The 18,209-nt window shown below is 39.5% G+C and overlaps 1 protein-coding gene across 2 annotated transcripts in view; it reads right to left on the bottom strand.

Annotated features, from left to right (window-relative positions):
- Positions 1 to 17,776, bottom strand: part of POU6F2 (POU class 6 homeobox 2) — a 584,773-nt gene extending 566,997 nt beyond the window's left edge. For both annotated transcript variants that reach the window (XM_089687113.1, XM_089687120.1), the window contains exon 1: positions 17,432 to 17,776. In XM_089687113.1, the coding sequence (XP_089543239.1) occupies positions 17,432 to 17,597 (166 nt within the window). In that variant the 5' untranslated portion in view covers positions 17,598 to 17,776. The remainder of the gene's footprint in view (positions 1 to 17,431) is intronic.
- Between the last annotated feature and the right edge of the window lie 433 nt (positions 17,777 to 18,209).

Below are 18,209 nucleotides of genomic sequence, written 5' to 3'. Positions count from 1 at the left end.
GGACATTACATTTCCTTCACGGCCCATTGGGTAACTGCTGGCAGCTGGGAAGGATGCAGAACAGGGTTTAGTGCTGGAGCTTGTTCCGTCATCACACCTCCAAAAAGCTGGTGGTGATTTTGCCACATCTGTCTACTCTATCCCCTCCTCTTCCTCCTCCTCTATGGCTCTTCTGCTGAATTGTCCTCTGGACGAACAGTGCTCTGTAAGCATTCAAGATGCTACGCAAGCAGTCAGGCTAAAAGATGCTTGGTGTTTGGCTGGCTGACATTCAACAAGAATTCGACCTGCCCACCAACCGCCTCATTTATGACATGCCGACAAAGGTAGAACTCAACATTGGCAATGCTGCAGTGGCTGCACACACAGCAGAGAACCATAAATGAATACCTGTGTGAGTATGGCACAAGGAAAGGCTCAGGAGAGCTTGGCTTCTTTTCGCTACACCAGTGGCTGCTAATAAAGGATGCATGCACTGTGCTGTCACCATTTCAGGAGGCCACAAGGGTGGTGATCTGCGACAACGCATGCATCAGTGACACTATCCCTCTGGTCTTCCTGCTGGAGCACATGGATAGGGCACTTGAGGCAGAACAGCGTGAGGAAGAGGGAGACTTCCTTTCCACTCAAGGCCCCCTTTATACAGATACCATTCCTGCAACAGACAGGAGCAAGCAGAGGAGTAGGAGGAGGATTGTGGCAGCATGGAAAGAGAGGATGATATATGGCAGTATTCAAGGGATGGTTTTCAGTACACAGAAACCCAGCCAGGAGTAATACATGGCTGGGAAGAGATAGTTCCTTACAGTGTCATCCTCAGTGACCATAGGACTGAGAATCTCATACCACTTCAAACTTACACCGCATTGGTTCCCTGATTCTACAAAGCCTGCGAAAGGACCCAAGGATTTGTGGTATCAAGGAGAGGAATCATTACAGGTTGGCAACCCTTCTTGATTCACGTTACAAGGGTAAAGTTGCAGACCTCATCTTGCCTTCACAGAGGGAGCAGAGGATAAAACATCTTGAGGACGCCTTGAAAAAATATTTGTGTAACACCTCTCCAGACACTGGGAAGTTACCATTTCCTGGACAACATGTTTCCGAGGCTTTGTTCAGTCAAAGGAAGAGTGGTGGAGAAGGCGGCTGGCTGACTGATGCCTTTAAACAATTCTTTAGTCCTCAGTGCCCAGGGCTGTAAGGTTTAAGCACCCATCGGCAGAGTCTGCATCATATGGTGCAGGGTTATCTAGGGGCAAGAGCAGACTTGAAGACCTTTCCAACCGAGGATCCACTGGGTTACTGGGTCTTGAGGACAGATCACTGGCCAGAACTTGAAATATGAAATCTAGCTACTAACCTGTCCTGCATCCAGAGTGCTTTCCAAACAAACATCCAGTGCTTCTGTTGGCCTAAAGGGCCTGGTAGGGCTTTTACGGGGAACCCCATGCACTTTTACCTCTCCGTCTTTCAGAGGCGAGGTTTCCCTTAAAAGTCCTACGAGGCCTAAAGGGCCCCACGCACTTTTATTCTTTCATTTTGTACTGTGGGGTCCCTCCTAACCTTCCTACCAGACCTAATGGGTCTGGTATGGATTGGGGGGGGGGAAACCTCACGTTGTTTTTCTTTTAAATGATTTTTTTTTTAAATGTCAGTCCTGCTGCAGCAGGTTCTATACATTGCAACTTTGCAGGTAATTTAAGGGAAGCCCCCAGGCATGATATTTAAAGGAATTTTTAATGTTTTTTCTTTTTTACTTTAAGCAATGAAAAATGATTGCCCCTTTAAAAAAAAAAAACATTTTCAACTGATTCATGTCCTTGAGGGCAGTAACTTGCATATAAGCCTTCAAAATGGGCACTTTTGAATTTACAAGTTCGAGTCCCACAGATTTACATTGAGTTCGAGGTTTGCTCTCAAACTTTCGTTACGTTCGAATGTTTGACCGCAAACCAAACAGGGAGGTGTTCGGCCCATCACTAGTGGAAAATTATCAATAAAAATGGTGGGAAGTTTGCAGCATTGGGACCTGGAGCACTGATCATGAGATGTGGGAATGTGTCCCAAGTGTCAGGTGCTAGCGACGCCACTGAAGGGCTTTAAAAGTGGCATTAGAAATACTGCCACTGAGGTTAGTCACCAAAATGTTGTGCAACAACATGATCTTTTTATACAATCTTCTTTGGAATCTATAGGGCTCCATGCACACTGGGCTTTTCAATAACGCTGGTAACGTTAGCTGTGTAAACACACGTTAAACACGCGAGTTTTTCAGCATTTTTTTAGCATTTTTGTATTAGCGTTTATCCGCGATTTTTCACATTTTTAGAGGGTTTTTTTTTACCAAAAAAAATATTTTTTTTCTTAGTAAAAAAAAACATCCAAAAATGCTGGTTTGCCACGATTTACTGCGGTTTACCACGTTTTTCAGCGTTAGAGAGTTTTTACAGCTAAAAACCTCCTCTAGAAACCCACTAGTCCTGTTTTTGTTTCTGAGCCAAAAAAAGTCCCTGCCAAAAAACCTTGATTACAGTCTATGTGTGCATGGATACATAGGATAACATGCTGGGGAGTTTACTGGCTGTAGAAAAAACGTCAAAAGCCAAAAACAGCAGCTGTAATAACATCCACTGTGCATGAGGACTAAAGTCTGGAACAAACTACACAACAACACTAAAAGTGTCTGCAATTAATCAGAGATAAGCCGATGGAGTGATTTTCTACTTGTGGCACCATCTTCCAATTGTTAGTGGATTAAAAAGAATGAAGATTGTTCTGAGTAGGAATCAGCAAAAGTGAGAGTTTTTATTTCCCTTGGAATTAAGTAAAACTTTCAACTGTCCTAGACCTGTATTTATGTCAAAATACGATGCATCGTTATTTTCTGTTTTTCCACAAAAAAAAAAAACAGACCGTGAAAATAAAATTGAAACAAAAAAAAGACAGTACACAAAAAAGCAATCATATACACACACTACAAGTAGGAAAAAAAGTATCCTAATTACACCCTTTCCGCTAACAAATATAGTTAAATACTCAAATTTACTGGTATCAAAATTAGTAATTCCACTGCAAAATTAATTTGTCAAAATCACTTTTCTCTCCCCTAGTTCTAAAGCTGGCTATGAAACCTTTTGGTTGAATGAAAGAAAATGACTTGATTCCCCCATCCACACACTCGATGTGGATGAGGGAATCCCTCCCGCTCAACTGTTGTATTCTAACAGTGGGGAAATTTCCATGCTGTGCAAATACACTCCTCAGCTACAGCCAGTGGTGCTAAGCCTGCTAGAGATAACATTTTCTAACAGGCTGCTTGTAAACAATTTGATAGATAGATTGCCTTGTGTACAATCAGCCTACCCATACATGGATTGAAATTTGGTCGGTCCCTGCTGAACCGGACAAACTTTGATCCATGTATGGTATAAGTCACGGATTAATTGGAAACACACATTCGGTATTTCCCAGGTTTCCCAAGTATAGCCAAGTATAGCCAGGTTTACCCCTTATGGAGCTGAACTGCAGAGAGACACAAAAGGCACATAATATTGCAGCTCTGTAATTATTAATACATATGTCATTTTTTTTTAAATGCAGGCAATGTAAGTACCTACATTTGCTTTTGTATCAGCCTCTTGCAGGCCCTGTACAGTATAGTTCAGAGGGAGAGGAAGAAGCAACAAAAGGAGCCAATTGTATGCACTGTAGTGCAAGTAACATTAATACCCTGTAGTGCAAGCAATGTAATGTAATGTAGTGTAGTAATGTAATGTAATGTAATGTAGTGCAAGTAACATTAATACCCCCCTACCCTCTCCATCACGACCAATAACGCCACCATCAGTCCCACCCCGAAAGCCAAAGTCCTAGGTGTCACTCTAGACTCAAACCTGTCCTTCCTACCCCATGTCCAATTGCTGGCAAATTCATGCAGGCTCCATCTCCGCAACATCTCCAAAATACGTACGTTCTTAACCCCAGACACTACTAAACAACTCATTCACTCCCTTATTATCTCACGACTCAACTACTGCAATTCCCTCCTCACCGGCCTACCTCATCACAGGCTATCTCCGCTTCAGGCAATCCTGAACTCAGTGGCCAAACTCATCCACCTTACCAACCGCTCTGCATCTGCCACCCCCCCTCTGTCATTTCCTCCATTGGCTTCCAATTGCCCAATGCATGAAATTCAAACTTCTAACTTTGGCATACAAAGCTATTCATAACACTGCCCCAAACTACCTCACCGACCTGATATCCAAATACCACCCAACCCGTACTCTTCGCTCCTCACAAGACCTCCTACTTTCTAGCTCCCTGGTCTCCTCCTCCCATGCCCGACTACAGGACTTCACCAGGACTTCCCATCCTCTGGAACTCACTACCCCAATCCATCAGACTGTCACCTACCCTCCTCACCTTTAGGCGCATCCTGAAAACCCATCTCTTCAGGGAAGCCTACCCCAGCCTCACCTAACAGCTGATCTCCTCCACTCCTCCTACCACTCCATCCCCCCACAGCCACTTCCTCCTGTACCACTATCCCCTCCCTCCAAGATTGTAAGCTCGAAAGAGCAGGGCCCTCGAACCCCTTGTGTATTGTTTTGTTACTGTATTGTCTCATGTACTGTCCCCCACTATATTGTACAGCGCTGAGCAAACTTTTTGGTGCTATATAAATACTGTATAATAATAATAATAATAGATGAGAAAGCAGAGTGACATAGAAATGAGTTCTTCACTGTGCCACTTCTCCTTTTACTATCCACTCACAGGGTAGGGGTGGAAAACAGACCTGTAAGTGAAAGTGAAATTGTAGTAAAGCAAGATCAGGCCCCCTCTCGGTCAAGGCTGTGCTGTGTAGCAGAACTTTGTAAGAACCAAGAGAAGATGGATGAAACAACACATCTTTGGGCAGGTGGAACAGCTCTTATAGGTTTATTTCACCAGTTTATTCAACTTTTCACCTTTAATTAATTCTCCCCACAATCTCATGTAGCGCTTACACCTGAAGGAGCCACTGGAAATTTTCCCAGGTTCTTCTTCCCCAGTGAATTTCCCCACAGCCAGGCACACAATCTCAGCCACACATTTCCTCAAAAACCAGTCTGGGGGTGTTGTTTTTTTTTTTTTTTTGGAGAACTTGGATAGGGTTGAGAGAGTTGGGTGGGATATTCCAAAAACAGAACTATGTACAGATTTGAGGACAGTGAACTCCTTTCTGAAAAGCTGAAGGAGAAGTACTTGCTCATAGCAAACCGTGGACTTGGCCTTAATGGAAACAGTTAAATACAATCTCCTTTCTTAGAACCACAAGAGAAGGTGTGAAGAGTCATTTCACATAGAATCACATAGACTGAGCTCTTCAGGACATCAAACTCTCTTTAAACACACAGCTGACTCTTTAGCACAGGGGTCTCCAAACGTTTGAAACCAAGGACCAGTTTAATGTCCTTCAGTCTTTAGGGGGACAGGACTATGACCAGTGGGAATAGAAAATGCCATGGGCTTGGTTTACTATATGGGGGTAAAAAAATTTATATAATTGGTGTCAGTAGGAGGCATAGTGTCCCATCATTGGTGTCAGTGGGAGAAATGGTGCCCCAATCATTGGTGTCAGTGGGATAAATAGTGCCCCATTGTTGGTGTCAGTGGGAAGAATAGTATTCCATCGTTTGTGTCAGTGGGAGAAATATTGCCCCATTGTTTGTGTCAGTGGGAGGAATAGTACCCCATAACTGGTGTCAGTAGAAGGAATAGTACCCCCCATAATTGATGTCAGTGGGAGAAATAGTGCCCCGTTGTTGGTGTCAGTGGGAGGAATAGTGCCCTGTCTTTGGTGTCAGTGGAAGGGATAGTGCCTTATATCAGTGAAGTGTCCCAAGGGCTGAATAAAAGCAAGCAAAGCAAGTGCCATGGGCTTGGTGTACTAAATGGGGGTAAAACATACATAATTGGTGTCAGTGGGAGGAATAGTGCCCCGTTACTGGTGTCACTGAGAGGAATAGGTGTCCCATTGTTGGTGTCAGTGGGAGGAATAGTGCCTGATAATTGGTGTCAGTGGGAGGAATAGTGTCCCATCATTGGTGTTAGTGAGAGGAATAGTGCCCCATCATTGATGTCAGTGGGAGGAATAGTGCCCCATTGTTAGTGTCAGTGGAAGGAATAGTGCCCTGTCTTTGGTGTCAGTTGAAGGGATAGTGCCTCATATCAGTGGAGTGCCCCAAGGGCCAGGTAAAAGCAAGCAAAGTGCCACATCCAGCCCACAGGACACAGTTTGCCCGTATGGAAGAAAAATATATTTGAAATATATTTTAAAAATATTCTTCCCAAATATATTGCCATATATTTGAAATACTACAATTTTGGCCGTATTCAATATATTTCAATATATATATATATATATATATATATATATATATATATATATATTCTGTATGTTGAGATGCATTTTTATTACAAAGTATATGAAAAATATTTTTAAACATTTCAAATATAAAACAAATCTGAAGAATATTTTTTTTAAATATATTTTTAAAAATATATATATTTTTTATATATATTCTTCAGAGTTTTTTTAACATATAAAAAAGTAATTTTAACATATATTTTTACATTTATTTGTAAATGCATTCCAAAAATGTAGATTTGTATTTTTAAAGACATACAGTATATTTGAATTGTATTTTTAAAAATATTTTGCATATATTTTGTAATAAAAACACATATATATATTTATTGAAATATATTTTGAAATATATTGAATATGGCCAAAATTGTAGCATTTCAAATATATGTCAATATATTTGCGAAGAATATTCTTAAAATATATTTCAAATATATTTTTCTTCCATATGGGTGGAGACCCCTGCTCTAGTACAAGAGCGGTGGCAGCAGCCCCAGAGTCTCTAAGATCTTTCACAGCAGTCTGTACTACCGCCTATATCTGTATTGTCTCCTTCCAAATTCCATGCGACACCTTTCTCCAGTGATACCAGACTAGATCTTCTGCAGACATCCCCTCAGTCAGCCCTCTGTAGCTTCAACATCTAGGCCCTCAGGTCGCCCATTTGAGTCCTCAAGAACAACAAGCACATGGCATTGTTGCACTAGAAGGCAGCAGCCTCACAGGCTGGACTGACCCTCTGCAGGGAAAGACCCAGAAGCTCAGTGGCTTAGAGTATGTACGCAGGCTCCCAGCAGCCTCCAGGACCCTGCTCTCTGGGCTTGGCCAGGGCTGCATAAATATTCATACTACTATCTGCATAGCTCCATACCTATATTCCAGAGAATGCTACAGCTCTCTGGAAGGCAGAGGGAGCTACCAAACAAGCATCAACTGAGAACACTGAACTGACTGAATTATTCAGCTTCACTAGTTACAGTGAACACAGCTAAATTTATCTAACAAAACACATACAGGTCCACTGAACACAGTGAGCCACAGCTAAATCTAACTAATCATAGCACCTATCTAAGAGGGTGCTACACTGAATTTCAATTTTCCCTGTTCTAATTAACTACACATAACAGAGACACAGTAATTGTGTTTTGACAGAACTTAAAATGTTTGCCATTGAAATCACAATTTTGATAATTATTTCAAAAATAACATATTATGTTGTTGGTTTTTAACTGTAAAAATATGAAGGTTACTTCCAAAATTACAGAATTACCCAGCAGAGTTTATAGATATACCAAACCTCTGTCTTTCTAGAAAGATGGAATGGTGAGAGAGAGGCATCCAGTATTTCTGCTGATGGGTCAGCCTCTAGGCTCTGCTCAGATAGGAATTTTAAAAGGATGCTCTGCTGATGGCAACCCCTGCCAAACATCCCCCAAGTTCTGGAAATCTCCTCAATAGGTACATACACAGTAAGGAAGACCTTTCAGCAGTTCTAACCCTTCCCTATCCGGTAAAATAAGATTTTGGCTAGCAACAAATGTACAGTGGGGATCGAAAGTTTGGGCACCCCAGCTAAAAATTTGTATTAATGTGCATAAAGAAGCCAAGGAAAGATGGAAAAATCTCCAAAAGGCATCAAATTACAGATTAGACATTCTTATAATATGTCAACAAAAGTTAGATTTTATTTCCATCATTTACACTTTCAAAATAACAGAAAACAAAAAAATGGCATCTGCAAAAGTTTGGGCACCCTGCAGAATTTATAGCATGCACTGCCCCCTTTGCAAAGCTGAGACCTGCCAGTGTCATGGATTGTTCTCAATCATAGTCTGGGAAGACCAGGTGATGTCAAGCTCAAAGGTTTTAAATGCCCAGACTCATCTGACCTTGCCCCAACAATCAGCACCATGGTGTCAGGGTCCGCCGCAGCATCGCGCCCGACGCATGCGCGGTCTTGTCGGCTCGCGCTGGGATACGGGCACTAGGTCCTGGCCAGCCGCGGCTGAGGGAGACTCGCGCATGCGCAGTAGGCGCCGCGAGTCCCTGCTGGGCGGCCAATGACAGCGCAGGGCGCGGTATTTAAAGATGCCCTGCGCTGTAATGAATTGCCACAAGGTCTCTTCCTGTACCTGTGTTCCTGTGCCTGTGCCTGTACCTTTACCATATTGACCCGGATTGCCCTGACTACGCTTCCTTCTCCTGTTATTGACCCGGATTGCCCTGACTACGTTGCCTTCTTCTGTTATTGACCCGGATTGCCCTGACTACGCTGCCTTCTCCTGATATTGACCCCCGGCTAGTTTTGACCTCTATGCGGACTGACCTTCCCTTACTGACCCTGCGTGTGACCTGACTATCCTTTGCCTGCCGTTTCTGTACCTCGCTGCCCCCTCGGTGACAACTGGCTAGTTTGACCATGATCCGTCCATCCATCCATCCTGCCTGGGCTTGCCGGCCTCCTCACATCTGGCTCTCCTCCTGTATCCATCCCCGGAGGTTCCCTCTGCCACGGGTGGGATTGCTCGGAGGTCGTGACCTGGTCCTGGTCTGCTTCAAGTCCATCCCCACCATCAGGGGCCCTGGTGAACACGCAGACCGGGACTTAGACTCCACGCTCTGGGTAGTCCTGCCTAGTGGGCTGCCAGAGGCACCATCAGGCGGATTCGTAACACATGGGTTCTTCTAAGCAGTTGTCTAGAAAACTGAAAATAGTTGACGCTCACAAAGCTGGAGAAGGCTATAAGAAGATAGCAAAGCGTTTTCAGATATCAATATCCTCTGTTCGGAATGTAATTAAGAAATGGCAGTCATCAGGAACAGTGGAAGTTAAAGCAACATCTGGAAGACCAAGAAAAATATCAGACAGAACAGCTCGCAGGATTTTGAGAAAAACAATTCAAAACCCACGTTTGACTGAATGATCCCTCCAGAAAGATCTGGCAGACACTGGAGTTGTGGTACACTATTCCACTATAAAGAGATACTTGTACAAATATGGTCTTCATGGAAGAGTCATCAGAAGAAAACCTCTTCTACGTCCTCACCACAAAAATCATCGTTTGAACTTTGCAAATGAACATATAGACAAGCCTGATGCATTTTGGAAACAAGTTCTGTGGACCGATGAGATTAAAATTGAACTTTTTGGCCGGAATGAGCAAAGGTACGTTTGGAGAAGAAGGGGCACAGAATTTAATGAAAAGAACCTCTGTCCAACTGTTAAGCATGGGGTTGGATCAATCATGCTTTGGGGTTGTGTTGCAGCCAGTGGCACAGGGAACATCTCACGAGTAGAAGGAAAAATGGATTCAATAAAATTTCAGCAAATTTTGGATGGCAACTTGATGCCATCTGTGAAAAAGCTGAAGTTAAAGAGAGGATGGCTTCTACTAATGGATAATGATCCTAAACACACCTCAAAATCCACGGGGGATTACATCAAGAGGTGTAAACTGAAGGTTTTGCCATGGCCTTCCCAATCTCCTGACCTCAACATAATTGAAAATCTATGGATAGACCTTAAAAGAGCAGTGCGTGACAGACAGCCCAGAAATCTCAAAGAACTGGAAGACTTTTGTAAGGAAGAATGGGCAAAGATACCTCAAACAAGAAATGAAAGACTCTTGGCTGGCTACAAAAAGCGTTTACAAGCTGTGATACTTGCCAAAGGGGGCAGTACAAGATATTAACTCTGCAGGGTGCCCAAACTTTTGCAGACGCCATTTTTTTGTTTTCTGTTATTTTGAAAGTGTAAATGATGGAAATAAAATCTAACTTTTGTTGACATATTATAAAAATGTCTAATCTGTAATTTGATGCCTTTTGGAGATTTTTCCATCTTTCCTTGGCTTCTTTATGCACATTAATACAAATTTTTAGCTGGGGTGCCCAAACTTTCGATCCCCACTGTATTTAAGACTGAACTGTTGATAATGAGCCAATTCCTAAGGTATTCTTTAAATGCTCCAGTATATTTATTCATTTCAGGTACTTATATAGCGTTGTCAATTTACGCAGCGCTTTACACATATATATTGTACATTCACATCAGTCCCTAACCCTTAAGGGGCGTACAAACTAAGGTTCCTAACTTACATTCATACACACACATACTAGGGCCAATTTAGACAGGATCCAATTAACCTACCAGCATATATATACAAACAAAATGTCTTACCATAACCCACCCCAGCAATATAAGACATGATGTCCCCAATATTCCTATGTAGGGTGCCTGCAGGCCAGCAGGTGTGCAAGAGCTCCCTATGACTAGGATCAGCACAGCCACAAGAACCCTTGCTCTGCCTCACACTAAGAAGATGATCATGTTAATAAAGTGTGATATACAGGATACTCTGAATCCCTCCATAAGAACAGCAGCATTACTAGCTGTCAGCATCTGGCAACATGCTGCAAAGCATTTTTACATCTGAATGCATTCACCAAAGGTAATTTATTGACTATTTTCAGTATAAATCGCTGTTGCAGCTGCTTACTGCTGCATGTACTTTGATAGCTACAGTTCAAATTTAAAAGATAAACATTTACAAAAGAGAGAAGCCATATAATCCAGTAAGCATCTGCATGTCTTTTGGCTATAAATATACATACTGTGTATATATTTTTCTTTGTATACCTTTATCTCACGTTTCCTCAGTTTTACAATTTGTTGGTTTAGTGGTTCCTTTTTGGTGTTTGCAAGTATTTGTTATAGACATAAAATTAATCCCTGATGTTCATTTGGTGTCCCATGGATTCTATTTCCAGGCTGTACATGGGTTCTAAAAATCTCAATTTTAAATTAAACCGCACCTTCTCCTGGTACTAAGCTCCTTTCCCCTGGATTTATACTGACAAAAGGCAGAGTGTCTCCTAGCCACTGAAGTTCTGGTACTCTTAAGATTGAATCTGAAGATCCCTGAAAATAATGCTCCTTGCACAGAGCTGGAGTGTCTTCTTGTGAAATCTGGGATCAGGGGCGGACTGACCATTTGAGCACTTGGGCACTGCCCGAGGGCCCGGGGTCAGTAGGGGGCCCCATGAAATGCCCCAGGTACCTTTTTATAGGCTTTTTTTGAGTGTGGGCAAGGACATAGGCGCCCCATAATCCTCTATTGCCCGGGGGCCCCATGAGTTGTCAGTCCGCCCCTGTCTGGGATCCTCAGATATTCCATGGTCTTGCCAGAAGGCATGTGACATTACCTTCACCTAGGCATGTAGGCTAAAGTTTGGGTGAAAAATATGTATATATTTGTTTTTCTCCTATTTTTTGTTTTTATATGTAAATATTGATTTTTATTTTTACATGGAAAGTAGGGCTTTAAGGTCTGCTTTAATTAAACTGCCAACCTGGTCACAAAGATATCTGGTCATATAAACTTTGTTTGCATTTGAATTTGTCCATTCTATAACAGAGTAACAATGCACATTTACATCATTTAGGAAAAGTTGGTGACTTAGACTGTGGGGATGACCATAGACAGAGGAATTCCCTCAACCCCACAGCCTGTTTTGAAGTTGGAATTTGTTGCAGAGGTGCTGTTTCACCTCATACAAAAGAACTTTGGCCAACCAATCTCTGAAGTGTTTCATGAAAACAAGTTTGTAGTAAAAGACTGAACCTATGTGCTCCTATGTTTGTAGAAGTCATTTTATTATTTTAGAAAAAGTTACGCCATGTCAAGTAATATCAAAACACCCGGTTGTTGTATCAAAATAGGGAAAAAAACTATTCTAAGACTACTCTTAAAAATTAGACAGATCTATCTTAATACTTCCAGGAACATCCACTAAATCAGGGTTCTTTCTCAAAAGTACCACCAATCCAGATCTAAAAGCACTATGAAATGTCCCTTCTTTCTGCCTATATTTGTACTTTAGTGCTGAGCACTTAAAGGATATGTCCTGCTCATGACTTATCTCATGACCTATCTTCACTAAGTTCAGCGTGATAATTGCAGAATTTGAAGATAAATATAATTGTTTGAAAAATTTAATATCTGGTATTGGGGCTGTGCTATATGTGGTTAATATGCTCTTTAATTATTGCCGCTAAAATGTACATACGAAAACATTGGTAATAAGCCAAAATAAGTGTAAACTGCAATGTGACAAATTGTGGCAAATATTGATAGCATTTCTATATATGTGTCTTCAAAATAATATAGTAAACGCACATATGTCCACAGCATAGCTTTCATCACAAAACTTGCATTGTCCATGAGCATTCCTACATACATGTACACCTGAAATGATTGCTTACTTTATAGCTATGTGTTTTCACAGCAGGTGTATGCTCCATGCTGTGCACAGATTTTACATTCAAGTACAGTTTATGTATTATTATGTTGAAATGTACCATTAGTTTCTCAAAATAGCTGCTGCTAACACATCATACATAACACAACCTGCACATTACCTTGCTTGAAACAATATTTTGTACACATTTTTTTAAGCATATAAAAGATGTATGTCTTTCTAGATGATGAGGTATCAAAGCATATAATCTTGTTCATGATATCAGCAAAACAAGACATTGCTACATGATGGATGTTAAATTGTGATATACAAAAAACACAAGCATTGCTGTATGTGTAATAATAATGTTGGCATAAGAGCATTAACACTTGAAGAGCCATCATATGCAAAAATACATCATTTTCAAAAACTTCCTATCATAGAAGCAAACTGCCAACTCTCATGTCTTTCCTGTGGTGGAACGTCACATTGAGCAATAGGATGTGCAACAGTTTTACAAATGTGCAATAACTCGGTTTTTGGTGTAGGAGGTGTAAGAGCTATTACACACAACTGATTGGGGGTTATAGTCAAACTTAAAGGTATTTTTATGGGTTATTTTAAAAGAAGTGCATGCGGAATATATGTGCTTGAATATAAATGTGAAAACATGGAATGCAATATGCTGCAACAAAAGATATAGTAGTATGCAACACATAACCCAGTCGAAAAAGTGGCTACCTAGCTAAGGATAAGCAGCTAAATTCAGGGATTGTGAAAAAATGAAATTATCTCAGCGTGAGGTTTACAGAAAAAGTTTAGGATTCTTATACCTGGACCTTTCCTTGCATTTATACTTCACACAATTTATACTTTACACAAGGGGTCATTGACCCTTATGATGTGTATAGCCTACTTACACCCTACTGCGGAAACACAGAATTAAAGGTTAAAGGATTCTAATCCACAGTTTATACTTTTTTTACATTTAGGTTTTTTTTTTTTGGGGGGGGAGGGTTTAAGCATGTTTATGCTGCATTCCTTTAAATGGAAATGTGAATGGCCTATTCATTTTACACAGGGGGGCAATGACTTCTCATTTCAAATGTGGTGGAAGTGCTGAGAGCCCCATAGAAACACAGTGGGATGCAATGCATGAGTTGCAGGAGGAAATACAGTAATAAACTATATGTGTATAGACCCTAAATTCTCTCTATAGCAAGTGCTATAGCTTGTATATTAGATGAAAGTTCTGCCCACTATTTCTTCCAAATAAATACTTTTCTAATATACAAATTCCATGTATCAATAAAAGAAAACATACCTATTTACGAGGAATTAATAATTATCAGTAACATGGTATTTTATAGATTTTATATTTATATATATATATATATATATATATATATATATATATATATATATATGGCGTTGAATAGTAGAATAGTACTTTTATACAGTTGCATGCATTTCACTGTGTACATAATTTAAATTAACATATCACATACTATAAAGGTCTCTTATACCTTTAAGGACATAATATAACCACATATAAAATGCAGCAAATGAATGCACTAAATGTATAATTGTTACAATCTGAGATACATTATTCTTTTTACCGCTTATTATATTATTATATAATATATTATAATACTACTTTCAGACGAATATTAGTTATGCTAAACAATGAAACCTTGCAATAGGACAATTTGAACTTTTTACAAATACTTAGCAACATCATGGACTATACCAGCCACTTAATAACTGCAGAATGTTAAAATGTTTAATTTTCAAGAGGCCAAATTATTGAAGATTTCAGAAAAAAGACTCCATGGTGCTCAGTCAGATTTTCCCTTCCATTTTTCCAGTGGAGGTTAGAAAACTAAAGAAACAAACTGATTGGCTCACATCGGCAGCATAGGCAGCTCTCCTTTTTTGTTCATACTTCATTCAAAATATAGATAAGTATATATAGTAAATAAGACTCCCACTTTCTTTCAGCAAATCTTTAAGTTATCGCAACAACATAACAAAATATATTTGAAATAACATGCTCTATATATCTCAATAAAACACAAAAATATGTCATAAACAATGAAAAAGCATTAAATCACTTAAGTATTCATTTAATTGTTTTAGGATCAATACAATGTATTGCTTAGTTTAACTTAATTTCATGTCCTTGTTTCACCAGCCTTTCTCAGTTGTGTTCTCTAGGATAAGTGGTAGTTGGAAGCATGAACACAACAATGGCTGTTGAAAAGACTATGTCTAGACATGCAGGCTACCTACACCACCTTGGATTTCCCAGTTACACCACAGCAGTTTAGGGTAAGTACAGAAAGTTCCATTGCTTCACACTGGCCAAGGAATAAAAAAAAGATGTTGAATGGATGACAGTCAGCCATAATAGTGATAGTATTACTAAGTAAAGAGTGGAGATTCTGTGCACCCAATACTACGCTAGAACAATACACCTATCTTTTAAACCACCATCAATATACAGTAAACTGTTAATCTAGCACTCTCTAGATAAAAACTTTAAAATTACAATTGCATTTATAATACATGGTTAGAACACTTTTCTGAAACTATGTTTTGGGACAAGTGCTGCATACAGGACTTTAGTAAATGGCTGCACATAGCCTCATACATTATAGCAATCTATGCTCTAAGATGGCCCACCTCTTATTTTTGTAACTAATATGCTAATTAATAAATATGCATGAAAGTAATTGTATTTCACTATTCACATTCTACATCTAGCAAAAAATCTTATTTTCAAAACTCACTTGTAGTTAATTTCACAACAGAAATCCTTTTCTGTAAGTAAATGTACAAATCTGAATATGCAAATACTGCACTGTTAGTGCAGTATACTGTACTTTATTATATTGTTTAAAAACACTACAGGGTGTATCTAAAACGTTATATGGTGTACCTAAACTGGCTATTCCTATGTTAGGTAATGTAAAAAAGTATTTATACATTACACCATAGCATTCTTCTTTAAAAGAACATGAAGTTTGTGATGTACATACTGAAAAATTACTTTTTGTTTACAATATAATGTAGCCGTAAAATTGTTATTAAAATACAAAACTAAATACTAATTTCTGTAGGAAAACCAGTCATCCACTTTTCCCACTGGGAGCTGTAAGCTTGCTTTGAGTGTTCTTTAAAAGAATTAAGTAGTAAGAGTTTCAGGAGATGTACCACACTTGAAAAGTAGGCAGCAGTTAGGGATTAGGGAATGTTAAAATGATAATTGTGTTTGCTTTGTATGGAGAAAAAAGAGGCTAAGTATTTAACTTTTATATCTTAATTCATGTGATCTAAAAGCATGTTATTAAGTTGCAAATACAAACAGATTAAGGAAACGTGAAAGTGACTTCATGGACCACCACAGTGTTAAATTATTACAGATACCGTTCATTTTACAAGTTACCATGGGTTACAATTTAAATACATCAAGCAGCAAACTTTATAAAAATAATAATTAAAGGAAAAAATAAACTTCTGTAATTAACTATTCAAACAACACAGTAAAACAAATACAAAATACTAGCAGAAAATTGTGGTTAACAAATAATGCAACAAAATTTTAGCCATGCTAGAAAAATCAGGTGCATGTGTTTGCCAGACACAAACACAAACAAGACATACATGCAGTCCTGTCTATCCAAAGGGCACAAGTAACCATTAAAAAAAGATGAAAAACCTAATATAATTAATATGGTATTGCAAGTATAAGAATAAAAAATCTTTAGATATTAAGGTGTTTGATTCAACAGACATTATTTTCACATGAACACATATTTTATAAGGAAAATGTCTTTAAACCTCTAATTTAGAAAAGTTTGGCAAAATAATTGTACTTCTTGTTCTGTTATTAATATCGTGAACATTTTTACGTATATTATAGTTTTTCACCTTAAGAATCAGTACTTAAAAATATGTATTCCAAAACAGTTTCTTTACTTAAAAAAAATCAATCTAGAGTCGAAATAAATGAACAGAAAATTCTTTCTGATTACCTCATCTCAACCCGAAAATGAGACCTTGAGGTCTGATATATCTTGTGTGAGCAATATCATTCACCCTAGCCTTTGCTCCTCTTTGTAATTGGAGATCACAGGTGCAAGAGTGGACTTCCACTAGGCTATCCATTTGAATGACAAATGCCTCTGAAAAAGTAGAATACAGAGCACTCTGCCCTACCATGCTGCCTGCGGTAGCAACATTATACGCTTATTTACAAGAAAATCATTAGACTGGGTGCTTTCTACTCTGTTATCATTATCACTTACAATTGCACCTATGGCTGTCTTGTTCTACATATTCAACTGTCTGCTATTCTCGTGTACTAATTCCATACACAATGCACAGATGCAAACAACAACTGGAAAACCAACACAGTAAACCAGAAACAACCCAAAGCTCCAAAGAAGAAAATAATTTCATCAAAGAACAAAATGTAAAAACAAAATGAATGCTGTTTTAACAGCCACCAAAATTTCACCTGTGTATTAGCAGAGGGACAGGGCAATTAAATGCTGTAGGCCGCTCCAGCTGGGAATGAGTTAAATGAGGTTGATTTTTTTCCTAATTCCTATTTATCTACAGTGTGAAAGCATTTGGTACCTTGGGCTGCCCCTATAACAACCTAATATGACAAGAATTTTGAGTACATGCAGAAAAGCACTACATATTAATAAGAGAGGGACACTGTCTTGGACAGCATGGTAGAAGTGAAATTAAATACCTAGACAGACTTACCGAAGAGCTTGCTGGGAGTGTCCTCACCATCATTTGATTCCACAGGAGCAAGCAGGGGCTCGTTCAGCTCACTGTCTGAAGTAGCTGCCTTGTCCTCACCTCTCGACTCTGCATTCATCTCACTCCGAAGCAGCAGCAGAGGCTTGCTGACTTTTCCGGCTATCATTGGATCCTGGTGATGGGGGGGAAATAAAGAGTGAGGGAAATAAGGAAGTAAAGTGGACGCTGTGGTGTTGGTACTCTCTCCCCAACACCTTCCCCCCTCACTGTCTTTCCCTTACACACACACACACATACACACACACACACTCCCGTCTCTCTTATCTCCCCAGCTGCTCCTGTTGTTATTGCTGGCTGCAGTCAAGTGAAGAGCTATTACAGATCCAATGAGTTTTCCATTACACCCCACCCTATTAAAGCTCAACTATCATGTGAAAGATTCAGAATGCTTTCGGGAGAGCAAACTTCTTTGAAAGCATGCTTACAATCATCTGTGTATATGCATGATATGCCAGGCTGATTCTTCACTCTTCTCTATGACAACAAGGCACCTTTGACTATAATAAGTTACCTCCCCTCCAACTTATTGCACTGGTATGTAATGATCAAAGATTATACAGGTGCCTGCCTCCTAGCTGTCATTCACTCTATCCCCCCTCCCAAAATTCACTGCCTCTAAATTATGCAAAACACTTTCTAATTAATATAAATTATAATAAGTATAACTGTAAACAGAGCATTAGCATCACCGTTACAAAATATACTTCTTAAATATCAA

Source organism: Staurois parvus, unplaced genomic scaffold, assembly GCF_062004578.1.
Source record: "Staurois parvus isolate SC_StPar_1 unplaced genomic scaffold, SC_StPar_1.0 ptg000020l, whole genome shotgun sequence".
Lineage (NCBI taxonomy): Eukaryota > Metazoa > Chordata > Amphibia > Anura > Ranidae > Staurois > Staurois parvus.
This window is presented reverse-complemented; position numbering and strand designations above follow the sequence as displayed.